Below are 22,915 nucleotides of genomic sequence, written 5' to 3' on the forward strand. Positions count from 1 at the left end.
TAATAAAATAGTTATGTAGAATAGTAAAATAAATATCTGCCTGAGCCTAACGTTTTCAATATTTGTGTACATATATTTGACAAGCTCAAAAAATCATTTAAAAACTCGACTTTTTGATCTAGTAAAGCAGGTGCTAAATGGCGATGACCAGGCCCTTAACCCATTCATACCCATGTTGTTTGTGGACAACAACGTTTTTAAACAGCTATAACTTTTGATTGAGGCGAAATTTGCTCACAAAAACAAGTAAGGCTCATTAATGTGATTATTGTCTTTAATTTGAGTATTAACAGTTACAAGGATCAGTTCTAGAACTGAAGTTATTGCAATTAGTCTGATTGGATTCCGATAGAGCAGTGCTGCCAGGGATAGTTTACGTTGACGGCGGAAAATGATTTTTTCATATATCTTCGTTATGGTGCAATATTATTGAAAACTGATAAAACTTATCAATTTAGACTGTCGTTGGCTACGTTTTCTACGTAATTGGACTATTGTCATTATTCTAGGAGAATTGCATTGAGCATTACAAGGTAAAAATTGACCAGCTTCTAGCACTGCCATGGAAGCACCAATCTTTATGAAAATGGGCTTTTCGTGTTTCTTGACCCAACCGTTTTCAAGGAAAAATAGTTTTGAAACCCTACATGCACTAGAAAAAAGTTAGGCATGAAAGGGTTAAAAACAGCCGTAAGCTGATGTCATTTGATCATAATGTTGATGTCAACATTTTTAACTGAAGGATAAAAAAGCAAAAGTTGATTTTGAGATACTTTATAATATTTTTGATGCACTTTCGAAAAAGTACAAATTTAGCTGCTACTTTTTGCAACCTTCTGAGTTAGAGGTCATTGAAAACTATCATTGTAATTTAAAAAAATAATCGTAACTCGATAACGAAAAATGATATCGATTCATATTCTTCAGCAAAAATATGTGCAATAAAAAGTACTAAAATTGCTTCATAGAGAGTATTAAGATAGACTAACTACTTTAAAAGTTATAGTTAAAAAACTGACTAGGTTAAAGAAGAAAAATAATTATAGCATGAAAACCGATAATGCTATAACTTTGATGCATTTGAAAATGTTACTTGAAAAACATTTTTCTACAACTTTGCTGAAGTAAGTACCTTGCTACACCATTTCGCTCGAAAAATATTTTTTCGAAAAGAATGTTCGAGAGGACCACCCTAGTTACATTTTACTTTAAAAGAAAGCCAATTTAATTTCCAAAAATATTCTCTCAGACAAAATTTCTCTAAAATGAACGGTTTGGGAGTTATTGATTTTTGTACCGAAAAATTGCCCTTGTGACCCATAGTGCAATAAGGTGAAAAACGGTAATATTTACCAGAAACTGAAAATTTACACTCTAACAAACAATTTCAGTACCAATTCATATAGATTTGGTTGAAAATGTGTCTTGAAACTGAGTTCGAAATCGGGGTCAATATGACCCGCTAACACCTTATTCGTTACAAAAAGTTAATCCTAGAGAATGTTAAAACGATAAACATTAGATTATTGACATTTTATGATGGGGAAACGCGAATAACTTCTAAAAAAGGTATAATTACACGAATTAATTGTTTTTTGTTGGAGTATGATTCCAAATATCGCATTTTGGAAATGTTTTATTAAATGTATTTTGATTTAAAATGGGACATAGAATTATATTCTGTAATAAAATTACACTTTTGTAAGTCAATTGTATGATATTTAAGAACATATATGAAGTAATTGTTAAAAAAAACTTTTTTACCGATAAGTTCTCCATCATGGATGCACATTAGAAATGTTTCTTTTCTCTCTAGGATTTTGTGGACACAGTAGGGTGTTAAGCCCATTTCCGCTATGTTTCTTTTATCATCCTACCCATTTGAAGCCGTTGGTGAGAGCAGTGTCTGCCATATTTGTTCAACGCATTCAGTCAAACGGTAGCGCAGCAATAGTAGGGGCACTCGATTCGAGTTTTCGTTGCGCTCAAACGTGAGAATATCACTGTTTTCAGCGCATTTGTGTTATTACATTGGCTCTTAACAACGAAGCAATGCCGTTGATATCAATTTTTGTACGCATTCCATTGATTGTAGGCCGAGAAATTAATGATTTAGTAAGCCACCGTGTATAGTGAAAATAGGAACTTTATCCTAAAAAAAAATAAAAAATGGGTTTCTCACAATTTAAATTTCCAGCAAAATTTTTGTTATTGTGAAAAATGTCACATTTTTTTCAGAGTATTTTTTTCATACAGAAGTATTCATTCCCCTGTAACTCATTCTCAGATAGTTTTGTTGTAAAAAACGACAATCGAACTTTTTTTCGAAAATTCTACATGCATAAATTTTTACACTGTTTTAAAAAATTGCTCTTAAGTCAATGTAATCTCATTTACTCTGGAAAACGCTTAGTCTTCCATGTCGGTAAAACTAGGGTTGTGGTACTGGTAATACCGGTACCGGAAATCCCGGGAATACCGACCCATTTTTGGTACCGTAATACCGGTACTGAAGAAAAGCCAGTACCGGTATTTTCGGTACCATGCATTTTTTTATGAAAAATATGTGGACTCTCTAGGGGACCTGCTTCAAAATATCGGTCTGCAAGATGACTTTTAATTATATTAATTACCTTCTGTAAGTTAAACATTATTAGCTCCCGGTATGTTTAAATTCCTTCTTTATTTTGTCGAAATTATTTTAACGATCTTGTACTAAATTTCAAAATATTCACATCTAGCGTAAGAGACGTAAAAATTTGCCATGATTTTTTTATTAGCGACATTCTGATTGGTTTCCATTTTTCACTGGGTAGCACGTAATAAGACTATGGTCTAAGTCATGTCTTTGGTTTGCTCTTAAACCTTTATTTATAAAAGAACGAACAGCGATTGAGCAGCTAACAATTTTAGACTTGGTGAGCTACTCCAAATGGGGCGATATGTAATTATTGGTGATAGAAAAATTCAGCAAAACTCCATAGTTTACAGGAAAGCAAAGAGCCTTGGTATATGGTCAAAACCAATTTACAGAAAATCAAGAGAGGAAAAGCGAGCAACCTGCTCAGATTTACTGCCATTCTCGCTTTGATTTACTGTTATTAATAGTGTTTCTTACATTTACCATCTGTTGAAGTCGACAAAAGTCGCACCGCTTAACAATTATTGATTTCATAGTGGCCTAGATTTCGAAATAAAAGAAGGTGCCGCATACGAAAAATATTTTCTGCTGAACTGAGTCATGTCATTCCGAATCAATTAAAAACAATGAATATGTTTTATTGATCAGTACAGATCAATCATCTGAGAATAAGGTCATCAGTTTGAGCATTCAATTTCATTTTGAAGCTTTTTTCGAAAAAAAAAAAATCGAGTACCGGTACTGAGGGCTTCAGTTCTCGCCAAAAAGGGTCGGTACTGCGAACCCTAGGTGAAACGTGTAAAGTTTCTTCGAAATCTAAGATGGTCGGTTACGATTTTAAAGATTTTCGGATCTTCGTGAAATTCCTCAAATGTCAAAAAATCTATCGTCATCGTGTATGCATTATTTATGCCAAATATGAGCAAAATTGGTTCACAAATAGAAAAGTTGTACATGTATATAGCGTTTTAAAGTATTATATATGGACTAGCTTTTTTCAACAATAAAACATCACCATTTTCTAAAATGAGGCATTGAATTTTAATTTAACATTTACAAGGTTGCTTGTCAAAAAAAAATTAGTGCGTTGAGTTTGTATTTTGTTTTTCGGATAGAAAAAAAAGAATTGATGAAAAATGGGGTTTTTCGTTTATCTTTAGTATGTTAGTATTGGTTTTTAAGACCATTTAAAGGTTTTTATTTTTCATTACACAAAAATCATTAAATGCTCAAAAAAGCCGATACTGACGTACTAGAAACAAACTGACATTTTTCATCAGTTTTCTTCTTCTTTCCTAAAAACAGTGGTCTTAGCACACTAAAAATTTTCTGTTTTATCGAGCAGTCTCATTTTACAAGCCTCCAATCATTTTTATTGAGCTTTGAAGTGTTTTGTTGGTTTTGGCAAACAGTATTAAGAAAAAAAAAAGGACATATGAAATATGGTTAAAATACATGGCTCTACAAATGTCAAAAGTATTATGAAACTAATAAAAGCGCGTCTGTGAGAAAAAAATGCAAAACTTAAATGTTCAAAGTAGCCCCACATATCCAAAGTAACCCCGCACGACGGTAACGGAATTTTACCGACAGCAACTCTACTTCTATTTTGTTCAAAGGATTTTTTTACGTTCAACGTACATTTAATAAAATTTAATTGAAGAATAATAAAGATGTACGAGAAGATGTTAAAATAACATGAGTGGCGAAATATCCTAGAACCCCAACTTCCCGTATTCTGACAAAGGTCGCAAAGATTTGATTCTTGAGATTTTTTACATTAGAAAACTGCAAAATAGGTATGATTTGCAGCATAGAGCAAAATGGTTATCAGAAATGGGAGGTTTTAGGACATAATGTCCCAAAACTCCGTATTTTCGTGTAATGAAAATGTTTCCATTCAAATTCTAGGAATGTTTCCTTTAAAGAAAAGTAGAAACTGAAATTTAAACTAGTTCATAGCTTCTAATTTAAAGTGGGCGGTGGTCTAAAATTGTCCAAATGATGTGAAATTTGGCATCTGAGCTTACTTTGACTTTTATCACAATATGAAAGGCGGGGGGGAGGGGGTGCTTTGGGATTTAAAAAAAAATCGCGTCGCCCTACTATATAACGCTATTAGTGGAAATATTTGTTTTTGTTCTTTAGTCTCTGCCATTTGATTACCAAATCGATTTTTTAACGTGAGCTTGTTCACAACTTCATGAACATTATTCATAAAAAAAGTTGACACTGGGGTTTATTCATAGATTTAGGAACATTATTCAGAGTCCGTTTATGCGATGTGAACTGATTCATGATTTATTACATCTTGATCTGATTTTCGTGGTTGTGAATAAGTTCCCAAAAACAAAACATATTTTCTTGTGATCTATTTCACGAAACTCGGAGTATTATTCATGAATCCTTTCAATTATCGTCAACTGGTTCATGATTTGTAATATATTAGTCACGATTCAATATCCGTGCTCGGGAAATAGTTCACAAATTCGCAAAATATTATTCATGCATATGTAAACTGATTCATGATTTAACCATTCGATCTCGTAGTTTACAAATTGATGAAATCTTGTTCATGGAAACGTGAGCTGGTATATTTATTTTATTTTATTACGATCTTTTCACAAGGTATTCGCGTTTCTCCATCAACTAAAATAGGTTTTTCAAAACGCCCAGAACATTTCCTGTAATTTTCCCTCTGACATCAAGGCGATATTGTAAACCATTTGAAAGCAACATGAAAACAACCAAAATAAGATTCCACTATACAGTTTAATTATCAGAGCCTATGGTTGAATCATATTCAAAAAGAATTGTATTTTTGACCGCAAATAGTATTAATTTTAAGAATATGTCAAAAGTGGTTGATAGAAAAACATTTTTCATTAAAAGCTTATTCATGCATACATGAACTGATTCATGATTCCTAGCGAATTTGTCATGATTGACCATTCGCACTCGTGAAATAGTTCACAACATAATGAAATCTTGTTCATGGAAACGTGAACTGTTACATGATTCCTAGTATTGATTTCATGCCTAACCATGTGTGCCCGTGAAATAGCATAAGCATAAGCATAAGAGATCGCCCGTAGTTGCTACTCCATTATTGACCTGAACCAAATTAGGTTGCAAAATGTTCATTGGAACAACATGCCTTGGAATAGGATGATGAGCCACATTGTACAATCTTTATTGATACCTGCATGCTGATCAATACCGACGCCGGCCACGTCCGCAGATCTTCTGGGAAAGAAAGGAATGTTAGTCCGATGCATGTTGCTACTAGAGACCGAAGAATCCTCTGCATCTCCACATATAGCACGGGAAGGGGAGAGCTGTTAGTAGGTGCGTCAATAGCGTTATCATGTAATAATTGCGCTGGGCAACCGGCTGCCGAGAATTTGGGAAATTTATTATTCGTTGTATTAATACAATTAGCAAAATAAGCAACTTGAACTCCGGATTGCCGGCTATAAGGAACACTGCTTATATTTTTTTAATAATATTCAATCACGCGAAGAATTTTTTCGTGGTTTCTATCGTGTCGGTGCTGATTTTACCCGACGATCGTTTGAATAAAATGAGGAATCTTATACAGAAGGTCTGCCTGCGTCTTTATTTTTTTCTTGTGTCGAGTACTATTTTTGAAGATAGTTGGAATTGCACATATATAATGATTTCGTAATAAGAGGGGCTTTTATTAATATTAAACTTTACAAAGAAGTGTGAAAACAGGAATGCAAACTGAGTTATTTCCGTTGTTGCGCTGCGTTGCGAAGATGATCCTGGCGAATGCACACTAACTTCATCATGTTTGACTGCTGACCATCTAATAAGAGTTGCCTAGGAAGTGGTAAGTAGGAATTCATACCAATCCGAACCATATCAAGACCTCAACAGCATGATAGCCATCATTGCCGGCCGCCCCCATCTCCATCGTTCACGGGGAAGGACAAAGGACTAGGTAGACGGGAAGTGCTGATGCTCCCACCAACGGAAGGACGACGGCCCACCAGACTCCCCCACAGGTGTCGCGGAGTTGGTGGTTTAGAAGGGAACAGGGTCTAAGATTCGCTCCAAGCAAGCGATGCGCACTGTGAAGCATAGTTTATTAGGCAGTAGCTTAGGTAGTAATCGAGAACACGATCGCTCGAAAAAGAAGATCCTGTTTAGTTTTTGGTTCCTTTCAAAATCTGGACAGCCGGGCACCGAGAGTATCCCATGTTTTCCAAAAAAAAACAAATCCAACTCCACACAGCCGACCATGGGAATATTGCCCAGAAAAGCCAATCCTATCCGCGCAATGGGCCGGATCACTACCTATTGCGACACTATTTAGACTAATTTCGCTATTCCTTCTCTACGAAATATTTTGGGATGCAAACCACCGAGTAATAACACGCTATACAGACCAAGAGCCATGATAGCTCGAGATGTTATAAATCATCGAAAATATTTCCCATCTTCCATATCGGATTGTTGTGAAATACGCGTATACGAACGATTATATCGAACATTAAATACAGAGGATCGTTAACCTGATGCACGGGCTTTTTACCAAGAACGGAACTTGAAACTAGACTCATTAAAACAGACACGGCGAATTTTCAGTACGTATTGATCCGCGATCATCGATACTAGTCAAATCAAAGTCCCATTGGAGCCGACCACCGAACAACTGTTCATTTTTACGGTATTGTCTTCTCGACTAGATCCGTTCGCACCCTCTCATTCTGCCACTATCGGCAGAAGGCCGACAGCACCCAGTCGTCGCCGGTCTAAGGACCAAATATCATCAATAGATCTAGACTCGCGTGGAGGCATGAGCTAGAATTGAAAGCTAACCAATGAACATGACAGCAAAACCACGGTGTTCCTAAAACCGTTATTAACAAAAAAATGACCATAAATTCGTCATACGGCATTCGAAAGATACAGTATCCAAGCATCTTCTCAGTGAATTTCAAAATGATCCATCGAGGGATTCGAGAGAAATTGCAATTTGAAGTTTTATGACACGTTTCATAAGGCTACCAGCAAACACCTACGGGTTTGGTCCTATCTCTACAAACAAATTTTTTTTGTCTACTTATTTAGTACATGGCATTCGAAAGATATAGTAATCAAGTATATCCCCTGCAAGTTTGAAAATATTTCATTGACGGAATCGAAATTTATAGTGGTTTGGATGTGGTATGCGGTCATAGATGGGTTTTCTACCAGACTTCAAGCGTGAATCCATGTTTGTCCCTTGACTATTTAGATCGTTTATACGTGTCGCGGAAAGAAAGGAAAACCTTACCATTTAATTACATAAATATAATGTACAAAAGGTGTTATTTATATGGTGCGCTGAAAAAATATGAAAATAGGGTTGTCTACAAAACGTGAAATATAATATGAAAACTAAAAAAATGAATCAAAGTTGGAATGTTTACTTCAAAAGGCCATATCTCAATGGTTTGTTGACCGATTCTAATTATTTTTTTCATTATTGAACAGGTAAACGTTTCATTGTTAATTTACATTAAGAAGAATATAAAACAGAGTCATCTACATCAATAAATAGGCGATATAGTTGATCTCAACTATATGTATTATCATTATTCAGCAAATATTTTTGTTTTAAAAATAGCTTCCTATCTATTTTTATATACTAGTTGATTGCAATTGCTGTATAAACATCTGAATGTCAAATTCTCATGATAAGTTCAATTCGACAATAAAAACTGACAATAGTTAGAGATATGAGCAGATGAACTTGTACTAATAACATCACCTTTGACCAGTTTTAACATCTGTCAACTCAACCAGCGATTGTACAAAATTTCCAACAAAAACCGTATCGTAACATAAATTGATCTAAATCAGCAAATACCTTCATATTTTTTAAATTTATGGTTTTATTTTTCCATCAATTGTAGTTTGCGTTCGTTGCATTCAACTAATGTATAGGTCATCATTTTGAATACAAAAATATTCACTAAATAGTGATAATACATATAATTGAGGATAATTATGTTGTCTATTGTTTGAAGTAGCCAACTCTATTTTATATTCTTCTTAATGAAAATTAACGATGAAACGTCTACTTGTTCAATAATGAAAAAAATAATTAGAATCGGTCAACAAACCATTGAAATATGGCCTTTTGAAGTAAACATTCCAACTTTCATCCATTTTTTTAATGTACACATTATATTTAACGTTTGGTAGACAACCCTATTTTCATATTTTAATAACCATATAAATAACACCTTTTGTACATTATATTTATGTAATTAAATGGTAAGGTTTTCCTTTAAAAACCGCGGCACGTATAAACGATCTAAATAGTCAATGGACAAACATGGATTCACGCTTGAAGTCTGGTAGAAAACCCATCTATGACCGCATACCACATCCAAACCGATATAAATTTCGATTCCGTCAATGAAATATTTTCAAACTTGCAGGAGATATACTTGATTACTATATCTTTCGAATGCCATGTACTAAATAAGTAGACAAAAAAAATTGTTTGTAGAGATAGGACCAAACCCGTGGGTGTTTGCTGGTAGCCTTATGAAACGTGTCATAAAACTTCAAATTGCAATTTCTCTCGAATCCCTCGATGGATCATTTTGAAATTCACTGAGAAGATGCTTGGATACTGTATCTTTCGAATGACGTATGACAAATTTATGGTCATTTTTTGTTAATAACGGTTTTAGGAACACCTTATTCTTCGTGCTAACATAACTGAAGGTAATTGTCAACCGGTCTCCGATCCCTCTCGCGAATTGTCAATTTTCAAACCTTATACATGATTGAAGTCATCATTCCACTCAAATAAGGCCATGTGTTGATGATGATATTTCAAGAATGAAATATCACGATAACGTGCATATAAATTACGAAAATCGGAACTAAGATCCTAAAATCACGAACATAAATCACTCTACTTGTGCCTAAAATATCACGATACGTGAATGGAAATCAAGAAAATCGTGACTAAGGTCCTGAAATCATGAACAAAACATAACACTCTGTCAAAAATTCCGATACGAAACTCGTGTTAAACATATCACGGTAACGTGAATATAAACTACGACAAGCGTGACTAAGGTCCTGAAATCAGGAACATAAACTGTGCAACTTTGCCAGAACTCATGAACTTTGCCAGAATATCATGGAAACGTGATGAGAAATTACGAAAATAGCGACAAAGCTCCAGAAATCATGGACATCGTTTAAATGTTAGTTCTTTTAGTTGATATATTTTACACACCAGTGTATCCCCAAATTATCCACGAAATCGTGATTTTTTGTTCATGAACGGATTTTTTTTCTGTACGACATTCGTTATTCTATCTCTTATTTTTATAAAGAGTCCGTCTTATGATTTGTTTCAATATCTATTTAAAAATCTTTGCGGGTTTCAAAGGGTTCAGCCCACGGCTTTCACAACCACAACCAAACCAATCAGCCGGTAGTTACGTTTGGTGTAGTATAGCTTGCTAACGCTAGTACCAGTTGCCCCTGGTTACCAAATTGTCAACAGAGAGCATACCGTACGAGAGTACATACACTCTCAGCCATACACCACAAGTTGTCTCTCTCAGCTGAGCTGCTCTCTCTCTATCGATATATAGGGTTCGCGTTTTCGCTTGGCAGATTCTTGTTTATTTTGCAACGTCACCGCTTTCTTGTGTTGTCGGTACGGTGATGCCCACCGCTCTTACAACGTCACGATAAATCCACGGCGAGACGGGATTGCTATCAACAGCATAAGCATTTGTAGTATTATAGGATATAGTACGGCGAGCAGTGGCGCGTCGGCGTTCGCAAAGAAGCGGCAAAGTAAATATATACGAAATCGATTCTAGCGACAGCAGGCATTCGTTTGGCGACCGTCACTGAGATACGATGCGTTCGCGGTGATATAGCTGATACTTTTTTATTCATACTGCCAGTGGAAAGTGAAACTCATCGTCGTTACCGTGTAATCCGTTCCAAGTGTGTTGACTGAATGCGATATCGGAAAGAGGTGGTTTGTTGAAAGAAATCAGGTGTTGAATGATCTAAAGCTGCGAAACAGAAGTCTTATAATGTGCTAAACGGTACTACTATTCTGGAAGTGAGTTGAAGAATGATAGAAAAATTTCGATCGGTAGTAGTGTAAAACTAGAAGCAAAGAAGAAATCGAAAAATGAAGTTCGAAGAAAGGTAATCGAGTTTCCTTTTTTAAACGTGCGATTGAGCGAAGCCATGTGCAAGAAATACCAAACTCGTATATCAACTTTAACCGCGGCATAATCGGTTGCATGTGTTTATGTATCGGTGCGCACAGGGTCAATGAACATAACATTTTTATTGGAAGGATATTACACTTACCGATTGAACGCTGTCGGAAGAATGTGAAGCGATGGCAGTGTACTAAATTTTACCGAGCATCCTCGCGGGGCACGGCAGTAGGCGTTAATAGGGAACACCGAAAATGTGATAAGCGGCGGTGTGGACATGGGTTTTAAATGAGAGTTATTGAAGTTCTGGAATCAAGTTGACAAAAGAGGCTGCTCTAAGTATTTTTTGTTTACGTGACTTAAAAAAACATTCGTCACGTGCTCTGCTCTAATGAGCTTTGTTAAACTGCCTCTTTAATTTGCAAAGAGCTAGAGTTAGATTGTTTAGATTATATTCATAAGCTAATTGAGAGAAACTCAATTCCAGCATTGATAAATTTGGTTAACGTATGAAGCATACTGTAATTATTTTTGATGTTGATACTTTGAGGCAGCAATACCAGGTAAACGATGATTCGAGGTATACTTTCCTTGAATCTTATGAATGAGATACCTTGTTTTGGTATTTTTGCTGCTATTTTTCCAACAAAGCTGGAAGTTGCCTTGTGAATTAAAGATGTTACCCAATAGATAATCCAGATATTCTAGATAGATGCTTTTCAACAAATCTTTCAGAGATCGATCTATCAAAAATTTGAATATGTTTTTGAAAATAGTGGTAGAGAAAGTCTGCAAATTGTTCAAACTCTGTTAGTAGCGTACTATCTCTATTTGGTAAAATCGTCCATATCTAAAATTTCGTAGTGTGTTCTGAACTGGCACAAATCGTTTGTATACGCCGCGGATCTACTAACACAAAAATAGAAACAAAACAGTGATTTGCAAATTTTGCTTTACGCATCGATTAATTCGGATGACTTGGAGAATCTTCCCTTGTAGCACCTTCTGAACACCAAATTTCTTATATTCTCTGTCGTCAAATGCTTGATGCCCCTTGATCTATTGAGCCACACATAGATAGGAAAATGAAGTTTCTTTCGTGAATATTTGTGTATTGGGATAGGATTTAATACATTTCTAGTTATAATCGACATCAATGTCAGTAAAAAAATATCGTGACGGGCACTATTCAAACACGTCACTGTCAGCTCTGTTAGCAAAATTGTTCCCAATAGTGATCAAGCTCGTGCCGATGATTCGACCAATCTCCCACACAGTTTCTGATAAATCTATATCAATTTTCCTAATGGCAGCAGTCAATCGCCTCGCAACGATGACAATAGTATTGACCAGTCACCGACCCAACGACAGCAGCAGTTGGAGTACGCGTCTCCCACCAGTACAAATAGCTTTACTAGCAGCAGAAATATCAGCGGTCAGCATGACGCGGAACAAACACGGGTGCCCACGGGAGAAGGGGTGCCGAGTGTTTTCCTAAATAATGAACCTGACAGCGACGACGAACAGCCTCAGCGGGGGGAAGTGGTGGTACTGGTAACCACGCACATTGGTGGAGAAACGGCAAAACCGGACCTGGAGAGGCGATCATCATCACAGCTGAGTGAAAATGACACCGGTACTCCGACAACCGGCAAACCACCGACAACCAGCAGAATACGTGCCACTGCGTTGGGGGTATTTAATCAGGTAAGCTGAATGATTGAAATTATAATGTAGCGGAAGCCACTTGAGATTATTTTGGTTGGTAAAAAAAGGTGAGTGGGTAAAGTATTTTTCCCGTTTATAGAAACTTTGTCACTACAAAAACTAATCAAGTCATCTTTTGTGGCTGTCCTGTTTGCTATACATGTCGCAAATTGCCCGAATCCATTGTCATCGGTTTGTTTATCCACATGATTCATACCAGCCGGGTACTACAAAACCGTGTGGTGTCCGGCGGTCTAAAATTTTTTAGCGCTATTTCACCCAAGAATAGAACCACTAGGTGACTTCTTGAGGTCTCATGAAGGTCTAACACTAGCTTTGTACTATTTTTGCTCTCCTAAACAGTGGTATACATTTCAACATTCCAGAACTTCATTCTGTCAGAACATGTAGGGCTATCAGAAGCTAAATCTTCGTAAAATCGCACTCCTGGTCCTTTCTTCAAAATCATCCAGCGCAATACTCTGCGTCACGCTTTCGAGTTTGAACCGCTCATGTAGTAGTCGATCTTTGCCAGTATCACTCTTCTCCCATCCATTCTTCTTCTGGGCCGCCGATGGATCAAGAGCCGTTGTCATTGTGTTCATTATATTTATTACGCATAATAAACATGCCGTTTGTAATTTGGCATTTAACCCTATTATGGAAACGTGTCTGATAGGGAGAGTGGAGATGCCAACTTGTCATTAAAATTTCGCAGTAAATTCCTTCACATTCATTTGGGATATCTTTTATACTTTTTGTACGCTTGCTTTGTAGTGCAAATGATCATTGAAGTGATAATAACAAGCAATACTCCCGATGGCTGGCTGGTCGGAGTTCAAATTGCTCGTCTCGAATTCTCGGAAATTGATCGCGAGCGACTTTCGTACATGTTGCTAAGATCATACTGTCTATAGATGAATAGACCTTTATTATATTCCCCGCGGAAAAATAATCATTAAAATGCCTATTCGAACGGTATTCATATTTCTACTGGAGGTCGCACACCTGAAAACTATGATCTAAAATGAAAATACAAAGCGCGTGAGTACTTAGCTAAATCACAGTATCTACCAAGGTATATCCTGATTCATTTCCCTACCTACTAACACCACAAGTGTTGAAGTAACATTCCTTCCCATCCCAAAATTGACCGGCATGGGCGTGGACATCTACGTTATTGATCATACTATAATCTTAGTCTCCTTAGATTGCACGTTGAGTATGATGTATCATACTCATCTCATATGTATCATATGTATCATCTCAAGTATCATAATATTGGTTCAATATGCAATTTCAACAGGTTTCGATCAATAACGGGAAACTCACGGGCGGTCAACTAAGCTAAGCTAAGCTATGAGTCGCACGAGCCGGGTACTACATTATAATCCGCGATAGACGCCTTCGGGAGTAATGCTTCCTTTGAAGATATAACGCTGCACAATGGCAGAGTAGACGTTCCGAGCTCACGGACTCGTAGTTACCGAATCGACAAATGTCATCTTGAGTTATGCCATTTTTTTCAAGGAATACTTGGCAGGACAACGTTCTAAAGTGGGAACCAGGACAGCGTTCTAAAGCGGAAACCAGGCATAAGACTTTTTATTTTGGATCGATTAGTTTTTTGGATCTCGTACATATTTCTAAAGACGAATTTCTTCATTTGTCAAGATCTTACTGCATTGCGCCAGTCGTGCAATAATTAGTCTCTTGTCCAAGCTGAAAAATCTAGTTTGATGGCACAGTCAGATATGTCAGAAAAGGTTCTGGTTCAATAGACATGTCCATGATCTGACAGGCTAGGTTCGTCTGCCAACTTACCTTTTCCGTAATTTAGAGCTTCATATCGTAAGTACTTTGCGATTTTAAATATAGACTCGTTTTCCGTGTCGCACACATTAAGGTTGCACAGAGAATGCGCAAAATTCGCAAACGAAAAAAGCAGTTTTTTTCACAGCGTATGTCAGATCTTCATAAAAATCAATCAGCGTATGTAGAATGTTGTTACAGTACTGCTGATTGGTTTTTATGAAGATCTGACATACGGTGTGGAAAAAAACTGATTTTTTCGTTTGCGAATTTTGCGCATTCTCTGTGCAACCTTAACATCATTTGACGAAATGTATTCAAGAAGGTCACCCGACAAGCTTCGACAGCACGTGACTCGAACTTAGTCGCTACTAGGTAAACGGGAGTGATTTCGTTGATCTTTTGCTATTAAAAATATCAACTTCCTTACGGTGGTAAATTTTTTTGTGATATTTGCTATTGTTTATAGTGACAATAGCAAATATCACAACAAAATTACCACTGTAAGCGATTCAATCGGTAGGGCATTTTCGGTCGTTCTAGGTGCATGATTTTCGTGACAAATATTATTGTGTTTGTAAAATGTGAACGTCAGAACAAGCGCTTGCTCCCCCCCCCCCCCCCCACTGCGAAGAAACACAGTGGCATTGATTTGGTGTAAATACGAAGGGTTTTGTCCGACAGTTCGTGAAGAGGAATATTTATTAAAAGAGGAAATGTGGATTGGTTTCTGTATCCTGAATCCGTACCCAATTTCATTAAATTAGGAAGGTGGTGCTGATTTTTTCAAGAAGTTTGTTACCGCGTGTACCTCGACTCGTCAAAAGAACTTCACATTGATACAAAAGGCTGTCAAAACAAGATTTTCATTTATTTGGACGATGACACAGTCGAGGCGGGACTGCACGATTGGTCGCCGCTTTCTACCGAAGATTCGATTACATTATTCATGTTACGGTGCAGGGAGGTGGATTCTATTATAAATGGCTTTTAAAGAGTCTTATATTTGGGCATTGACAAACAGAAATCATGTGGTGTGCCTGCCCTTAGTTCGACATATTCTATATCTCGTATCGATAGCTTTTGGCACTCCTTATACTGAAACGACAGTGTGTGCCTATGAAAGTCAGATTTTCATGTACCAGTTCAGTGGACGAATGACCTGACAAAATTACCCCAATGTGAAGGCGCGTGAAGTGAAAAACTCTTCCGTAAATTGCTGTCAGGACGTTTTTTGTGCGTTTATTCGTGGGAAAAGTGTACCAAAGCAAGTCGGACATTATAGAATACATCAAAGGAAAAAGATTCCTGAAGTGGGGTGACTCGAAAAAGCCTTTCCCGAAGGTTTTCTTCCCCCCTGTCAAAAAAATGCGGACGATCATGGTCAGGCGATTTAAACAGTTTGACGTTTAACTCAACTCGCCTGTGTTAATTGCCCCTAAAACAAATGCAATTTGCGAATGCGATTTAAAGGCAATTTCAACACTTAGACAAATTTTCTGGCGGCTGAAAAGGACTTGGTTGTTTTTGCGTTTTTCAAACATGGAGGTTCATGTTTGGCTTAAGCTTAAAATTGTTTTTTTAAACAATTGGCGTGTTCTCGTTTGTATTTTCATTGTCTAGTGCACTTCATTTAGCCAACGAATGTGGGAAATTGTGGAATCGTGTGTAAATATAGTAGAACAAGATCTCTGACCTAAACTCTTAATAAAAGTCAGACTGTGGTAAGTTTTGGTGCGCAATGCCAATTTCATTGATTTTTCCTATAGTTTGGTGGTGATTACCTAGTGCAGTGATAACTTTATGTGAGTAGATAATGAATCCGAAAATAAGTATTATTTGTAATTTTCATATTAAGCAATTAAGGGCGATTAAATGGCGCGTTTCCTGGGCGATTTAGGGGCGATTTAAGGGCGGGTATAGCGGTTAAAAAATGACGGCGGCAAATCGCCCAAATGTTGCATTTGAAATAGCCCCCCAATTGCCAGCAATATGCTGGCAAATTGAGGGGCAATTAGCGCATCCGAGTTGGCAAATAGCCCCCCGTTAGCCAGCAACTTGCCCTTTTTGACTGGGCCGCAGAAGCATCGTTAGAAGAAAAGATAAGCGGGTCGAACGAATACACTTCCGCGCCCGCCGCTCAACACTTCTCTACGAACGCTGTTGCTGCGAACGAGAGTGTGAGAAGAACCAAGCTGTTGCAAAAGTGAGACGGACGAATCCACTGAAAAGAGCGATGACTAAACAAAGCTCTTCGTGTAGTATACACACTACACGGAGAGCTTCGTTTGGTCATCGATGGTGTGTTTTTCTGCCTGTCTCTCGTTCTTTCTGCTGTGGAATTTGTGCGTTGGGTGCATTCGGTCTGTTCACTCATTGAGTGCTTACTGGAGGTGTACTATGGGGTGCATGGAAGTCGCAACGAAGTGTGAGAGACGGAGGTAGGGGATGTGTGCCCTAATAAACATCTTATGATTCAAGAGCCTAACCACATGTTCAGGGTATCATCCAAACAATATATGGAATCGTTATGGGTTAAAGTTCGTGTATAATATTTTATTATTAGGGTGAGCACTGCGCAGTAATGCCAGAAGCACAGATTTATCTAGAAAGGTACGGATTTTCGAAGCATTTTTGGTACAGATTCTGTACGGAACAGATTACAGATTCTTGTAAAAAAGTACAGATTGGTACAGTTTTTTTACAAGACAGGAAGGTAAAATAATTTAACCCAGCGATGCATCCCAGTAAACAGCAGGTAAACGTTGAGTTAGGCAGCAGTGATGACAAGTATCCTTGTCCTTTGGTTGCAAACAAAGTGGCAGCGAGAATTTGAGCTGGACTAATATTGACATTACCCAGTCAAACTCATCCGGAATTCTAACTGGTTTCTTCCGGAATTCTAGCTCAAATAAAACAACCAAATCAGTATGTCTGGTTTGATTTCCCCGAATGAAAAATATGTATAAGGAAAATGATTTTTTTTTTAAAACAACCTTGTTATTGGTTGGGTACAGAATCCGGTACAGATTTTTCTATAGAACACACACACCAGTTCAGTGGACAAATGACCTTGCGTGGAATCTTCACAGCCCTGTCAAAAAAGGGGACGAACATGGTCAGGCGATTTAAACAGTTTGACGTTTAACTCAACTCGCCTGTGCTAATTGCCCCTAGGAACAAATGCAATTTGCGAATGCGATTTAAAGGCAATTTCAACACTTAGACAAATTTTCTGGCAGCTGAGAAGGACTTGGTTGTTTTTGCGTTTTTCAAACATGGCGGTTCATGTTTGGCTTAAGCTTAAAATTGTTTGTCTAGTGCACTTCATTTAGCCAACGAATGTGGGAAATTGTGGAATCGTGTGTAAATATAGTGGAACAAGATCTCTGACCTAAACTCTTAATAAAAGTCAGACTGTGGTAAGTTTTGGTGCGCAATGCCAATTTCACCTTTGATTCTTCCTATAGTTTGGTGGTGATTACCTTGTGCAGTGATAACTTTATGTGAGTAGATAATTAATCCGAAAATAATTATTTGTAATTTAAATTAATTATTTGTAATTTTCATATTAAGCAATTAAGGGCGATTAAATGGCGCGTTCCCTGGGCGATTTAAGGGCGGGTATAGCGGTTAAAAAATGACGGCGGCAAATCGCCCAAATGTTGCATTTGAAATAGCCCCCCAATTGCCAGCAATATGCTGGCAAATTGAAGGGCAATTAGCGCATCCGAGTTGGCAAATAGCCCCCCGTTAGCCAGCAACTTGCCCTTTTTGACTGGGAGGTCTAGACGGCAGTCAGTGCTGCCAGCGTGGAAACGAACAACGGGACGATGGAAGATGCATTCACAAGTCGAAACGACTCGAGCAACAGGCATAGCGGTACCCGAGAAGATTGTTTTCCAAGTATCAGATGTAATGTATTTTAGTATTGTGTAATGTGCCCTATCACGTAGCCGTATCTCTGTTTTGTCGTTTTCTATATACACTGGAAACTTAAATTCAATGCTATTTTAAAGTGATTTCAGTGTTTTAGGTTGTTCTGAATAACGAATCTTTCTAATTGGGTTAACGTGTTAAATAATATCAGTACTGAATGGCGTAGGTAATGGAGCTGGAAAAAGACGGCTTCTGTAAGTCTACGTTCTATTTTCATCTTCAGAATAAATTCCGCCCCACGAAAAATCTCCGTCGTATAGCACAAAATTTAACTTCAATGACCGCAGTATTGACCATTGCTTTTTCGTCAATTTCACGTACGATGGCAAGAATTGAGACTATGGTTCGTTTGTTTTAGAGACATTGTACAGTTATCATTCACTGTCTTACAGGTCTGACTCGGGCAGAGTAGGCTGAAAAAAATATTATCAATTTGAACAGCCACGAAACAACTGTTTCGATACTTGAATCAAATACAACTAATGACGAATAAATTTATAAGGTTTTGCACTCGACTCGACTTTTCTTCCCAAATCCACGCCTACTGGAACTACACTTTCCATGTGAAAAATTGTCCTTAATAAAAATGTCGGTATAAGCGTGCTAAAAGAAATTGAAAATGGGAGGGTTGCGATTAGTTCCAGATTCCGAGATCAGTTTCTATGTGAGTATTTTCGTGCATGTATTTTATATGATATTAATTTTAATGGACAACTATCGAATTCAGGCTAAAACATCGATTCCATGATCAATATAGTACCACAATTTTCCAAAAAACCTATTCATTAAAATTGATGTATTGAACAAGTAACACATTTGAAAAATTTATACTATCATTGTTTATTTTTTTCTGTCAATTTATTCAATTTTTTAACGTTTAGCGTAGTTTAGCTTAGGTAAATAGCCCATAGTTCGCGATTGATCATATAAGTGAAAATGCACAATGAACCAAAAAATGCCTGTTTTATTGACTCAATTTTTCAATAAACGGTTAATAACAACGCCGGCCGCGTCCAATGCTGTTCTACCGGGGAAGGAAAGGAATGTTAGTTCTACACTCGATGTTAATAGAGACAGAGAAACAAACGAAATTGTGTTAGTAAGGAAGGGAAAAGATCAGCTGGTGAGTCTTGACAGTGATCACAGCACCGAAATTCGTTCGCGTCAATTTCCGAAATATTTCTCGAGCTACTTGAGCTCCGTACAGCCGGCCATAGTGAGTATTGCTTCTTATTTATATTGTGCGACCGCTCCCAATTCCAGCTCCGTTATTGATTTGGACTTGCTGAAATCGTCACGGTTAATAGCGAAAAAGTTACTGAAAGATTGACTTTTTAAAATATTTTAAAAATCTCCTTTTTGAAAAAAAATTCCGAAGGAAAATTAGCAAAAGAACAGAATAGTGTGAAATAATTTTGATCGGCCTAAAATAAGCATTAATTGTACCGAAAGCTTTATTTTATATAGCGGATACACTAGCAGTCTCACGCACGCGTCTTTTGTTCCCGTTCCCTGTCAGCAAACGACCACAGATCTAGTCCGATCTTCACTAATGCCGCCTCCGCTCGAAGCGAAACGGAGTCAGGCCCCTACCCCAACCGCTGTCAAAATGTATGAGCAGACAACGGATGAAGCCAGAACCCTACTAAACTCCGGGTTTAAGCAAAAAATGAAATTGAAATATTTGGTTTAGATTAGCAAACCAATGCAAGATGCACTTTTCTATCCTTAGTGGAGATCACTTAGGTAAAGACTATTTTTCTGCACTAAGGAGGAAATTGTTGAAAACCACATTTGCACGCTACCCGATCAGAATGAAATAACAAGATTATATCAGAACTCAATTTTGGTAACATATTGGGCTATAAACTAGGTCTCATTAGTAGTTAAAATAACAGAAATTGATAACAAGTAACAATGCGAAATATAGTTTTGAAATATTTGTTATGTGTTTCTGATCGGGTAAGGGGACAAAACTTAGAACCTTATTAGTTATGTAATGTGCGTTTCGACTTTGTCTCGCCAGTATCCGACACTAATTTAGTGACAGGACTAAGCTAGCGCCAGATTGACGCTAGCCTGATTTCATTACTACTCATCAGCTTAAAATGAACTCATTTTCTTGTGGGACATCACGCAGGACTAGGACTTTGCTCAGAGACACAAATAGTGTTTTCGTTTTTTGGAGCTAGCGTCAATCCGGCGCGAGCTTAGTTCTGTCATAAAGTTAGTGTCGGATTCTTTTAAGGGGGTCCTCTTATAAAATTGTGCAAAAAACACCTAATGTTTGATAATTTTTTTAGAAAAAAAAATTGACTTAACATGTTTAACATGTTGCGCTATTCTGCAAAATGTTAATTAAAATTTTCGTTTAGTATTAAAAATGGCGTCCAAAATGGCGGCTCCAGCAGTGTTTTGAAAACCGACCTCATATGCGGACATGATACAGGTCGCAATTCGTCTACAAGTAGAAAACCAAAACTATGTTGAAGATTACATTCCATACAGGCGCACCAACCTAAAAACATGAAAAAAATCGCTATACAAGCAAAATGGCGGCCACTTGAAAATAAAGTATCGTTTTTTTTGCATGATTCTTCCACTTTAACCGGCTGTAAAAAATCGTTTATGATCAAAATATTGCGATTTTGTAGGTTACAGCACCGTAGAATGTTTTCTTTTAGACGGGCAAAATGCGAAGTTGATTGGTTGAATGATTCAAAAACGAAAATGCCTGCAGATTGATTCGAAAAATCTTGTTTGGAGAAAGCCGCCATATTTGACACCTTACGCTCGAAAATTTTGATTTTATAGATGAAATATGAAATACTACACGTTTTACATAATAGCGAACATGTCTAAGTCATATTACTTCTTTAAAAAAAACAAACATTAGGTACTTTTAACACAATTATATAAGAGGACCCCCTTAAAATTTTAGATAATTTTATCCTTAGTGAAGAAAAAATAGTTTTTTTCCTAAATTTTCTCCACTATGGAGAAAAATAACAAAAAGGCCAACCTGATATTTTAACGCTTTCCCATAAACTCTTTGCGTAATATGCAACCCCGAAATATCATCATTCGATCTGTATTAGAAAATAATCGGAAAATTTGGTAATGGTGCCGTAATGAACACAAAAAAGGATAAACAAAAAGGGTCTCTCCATGTTAGATGTGTTTACTGGAACAAGTTCTGCAGAATGAACGTAATCAGCATCAGTAAAACTCCATTCTTCATGCAAAATAATTAAGGTTTGGGAGGGGGGAGTTTATCTCAAAACTCCCCATGGCTAAGCCCTTGTTTTTCACGCATTCTATTACTATTATTCAATATGAAAAACATTTCCTTGAGTCTGATATCTAAAAGTCTAACAAGAAAGAATTAATTTAGGTTTCCTTGCAGGATCTTGAAAACTAGACAAATAATGGCGTTTCGTTTTTGTCTCATAAGTAACTGACACTGACTTAACGCCAGACAGCGTTGCTAACATTTTTTTCAAAAAAAAATGGAACATTGCTTGAAAAAAAAACTGAAAAAAAACTGGATGCTCGAACCTACTTTACCCTTGTAATGTTTAAGTCAACGATTCAATTAACGTAATTTTAAGTTAACACGCATGTTCCATACCTTTTACTGAAAATTTGAAACGGTTTTTTTTATATTATGGTCCAAATTAAAAAAAAAATATTAAAACATTCGAATTTGATTGTAATTGTAATGGAACTAAGAATTTTACGGTTTGAATCTACACATCCACAAAATCCTAAATTTAAGACCATTTGCTAAAATTGAGGATACGCTTAAACCTTTCTTACGATACCACTATGCAACTAGCTGAGATTTCAACAAATGTGTGCCAATCAAAATGTATATTCCCGAACCGTTTTACTCACAAGTGGTATAAAAAGAGTTCAGGTTACGGTGGATTAAAATCTTATTCTGTGGCACTCTGAATCATGCTTGAAACACAGCGTGAAAATTATTTTCATCAAGTTACAATTTGTGAGAAAAAAAACTAAATAAATGAATATTAAAAAACTGGATAAAATTGGCGCAAATTTAAAAAAACTGGAAGATTTTTTCGGTTGTCTGTTTGACTGGATGTTGTAAAAAAACTGGAAGAATCCAGTTTAAACTGGAAGGTTGGCATCGCTGACGCCAGATAGAAACTGATCTAAATATATGATGAGAAATAGTGAAATCAAAACATAGCGAACCACCAATGTGCAGCATGCTATATTTCTGCTTAACCATTAGTAATGCGAGGAATTTGCGTTGCGACTCTTTCTCATATTGTTGCACAGAGAACAAACATCTCGAATGAATAAACTTATAATTCTTGTGTAAGCATTTCAGCAAGTGCCTGTTAAAACACTAACGCCACCATACTAGCATATCCCAACCTGGGACGGGACTTGCGAATAGATGTTTTCTTTTTCATTTTTGCTTTTGTCATATAGAAAGGTTATGCAATCACTCTGAAAATCGTCAACCTAATCGCGATTTTTTTTACTTATTTAGGCGTAGGTAGGAGTATGCAATGAGAGGTTACTACTTTAAAATTGGAACTAGTTTAAAATTTCT

General features: G+C 36.9%; 1 protein-coding gene across 2 annotated transcripts in view; it reads left to right on the forward strand.

The window, feature by feature from the left end:
• Positions 1 to 9,406: 9,406 nt before the first annotated feature.
• LOC131689385 (facilitated trehalose transporter Tret1-like) overlaps positions 9,407 to 22,915 on the forward strand; it is a 40,101-nt gene continuing 26,592 nt past the window's right edge. The window contains exons 1-2 of one of the 2 annotated variants that reach the window (XM_058974439.1): positions 9,407 to 10,852; positions 12,186 to 12,576. In XM_058974439.1, the coding sequence (XP_058830422.1) occupies positions 10,836 to 10,852; positions 12,186 to 12,576 (408 nt within the window). In that variant the 5' untranslated portion in view covers positions 9,407 to 10,835. Of the gene's footprint in view, positions 10,853 to 12,182; positions 12,577 to 22,915 lie in introns of both variants that reach the window. The other variant, XM_058974438.1, reaches the window with a different exon arrangement.

This window comes from Topomyia yanbarensis, chromosome 3 (assembly GCF_030247195.1).
Source record: "Topomyia yanbarensis strain Yona2022 chromosome 3, ASM3024719v1, whole genome shotgun sequence".
Classification (NCBI taxonomy): Eukaryota; Metazoa; Arthropoda; class Insecta; order Diptera; family Culicidae; genus Topomyia; species Topomyia yanbarensis.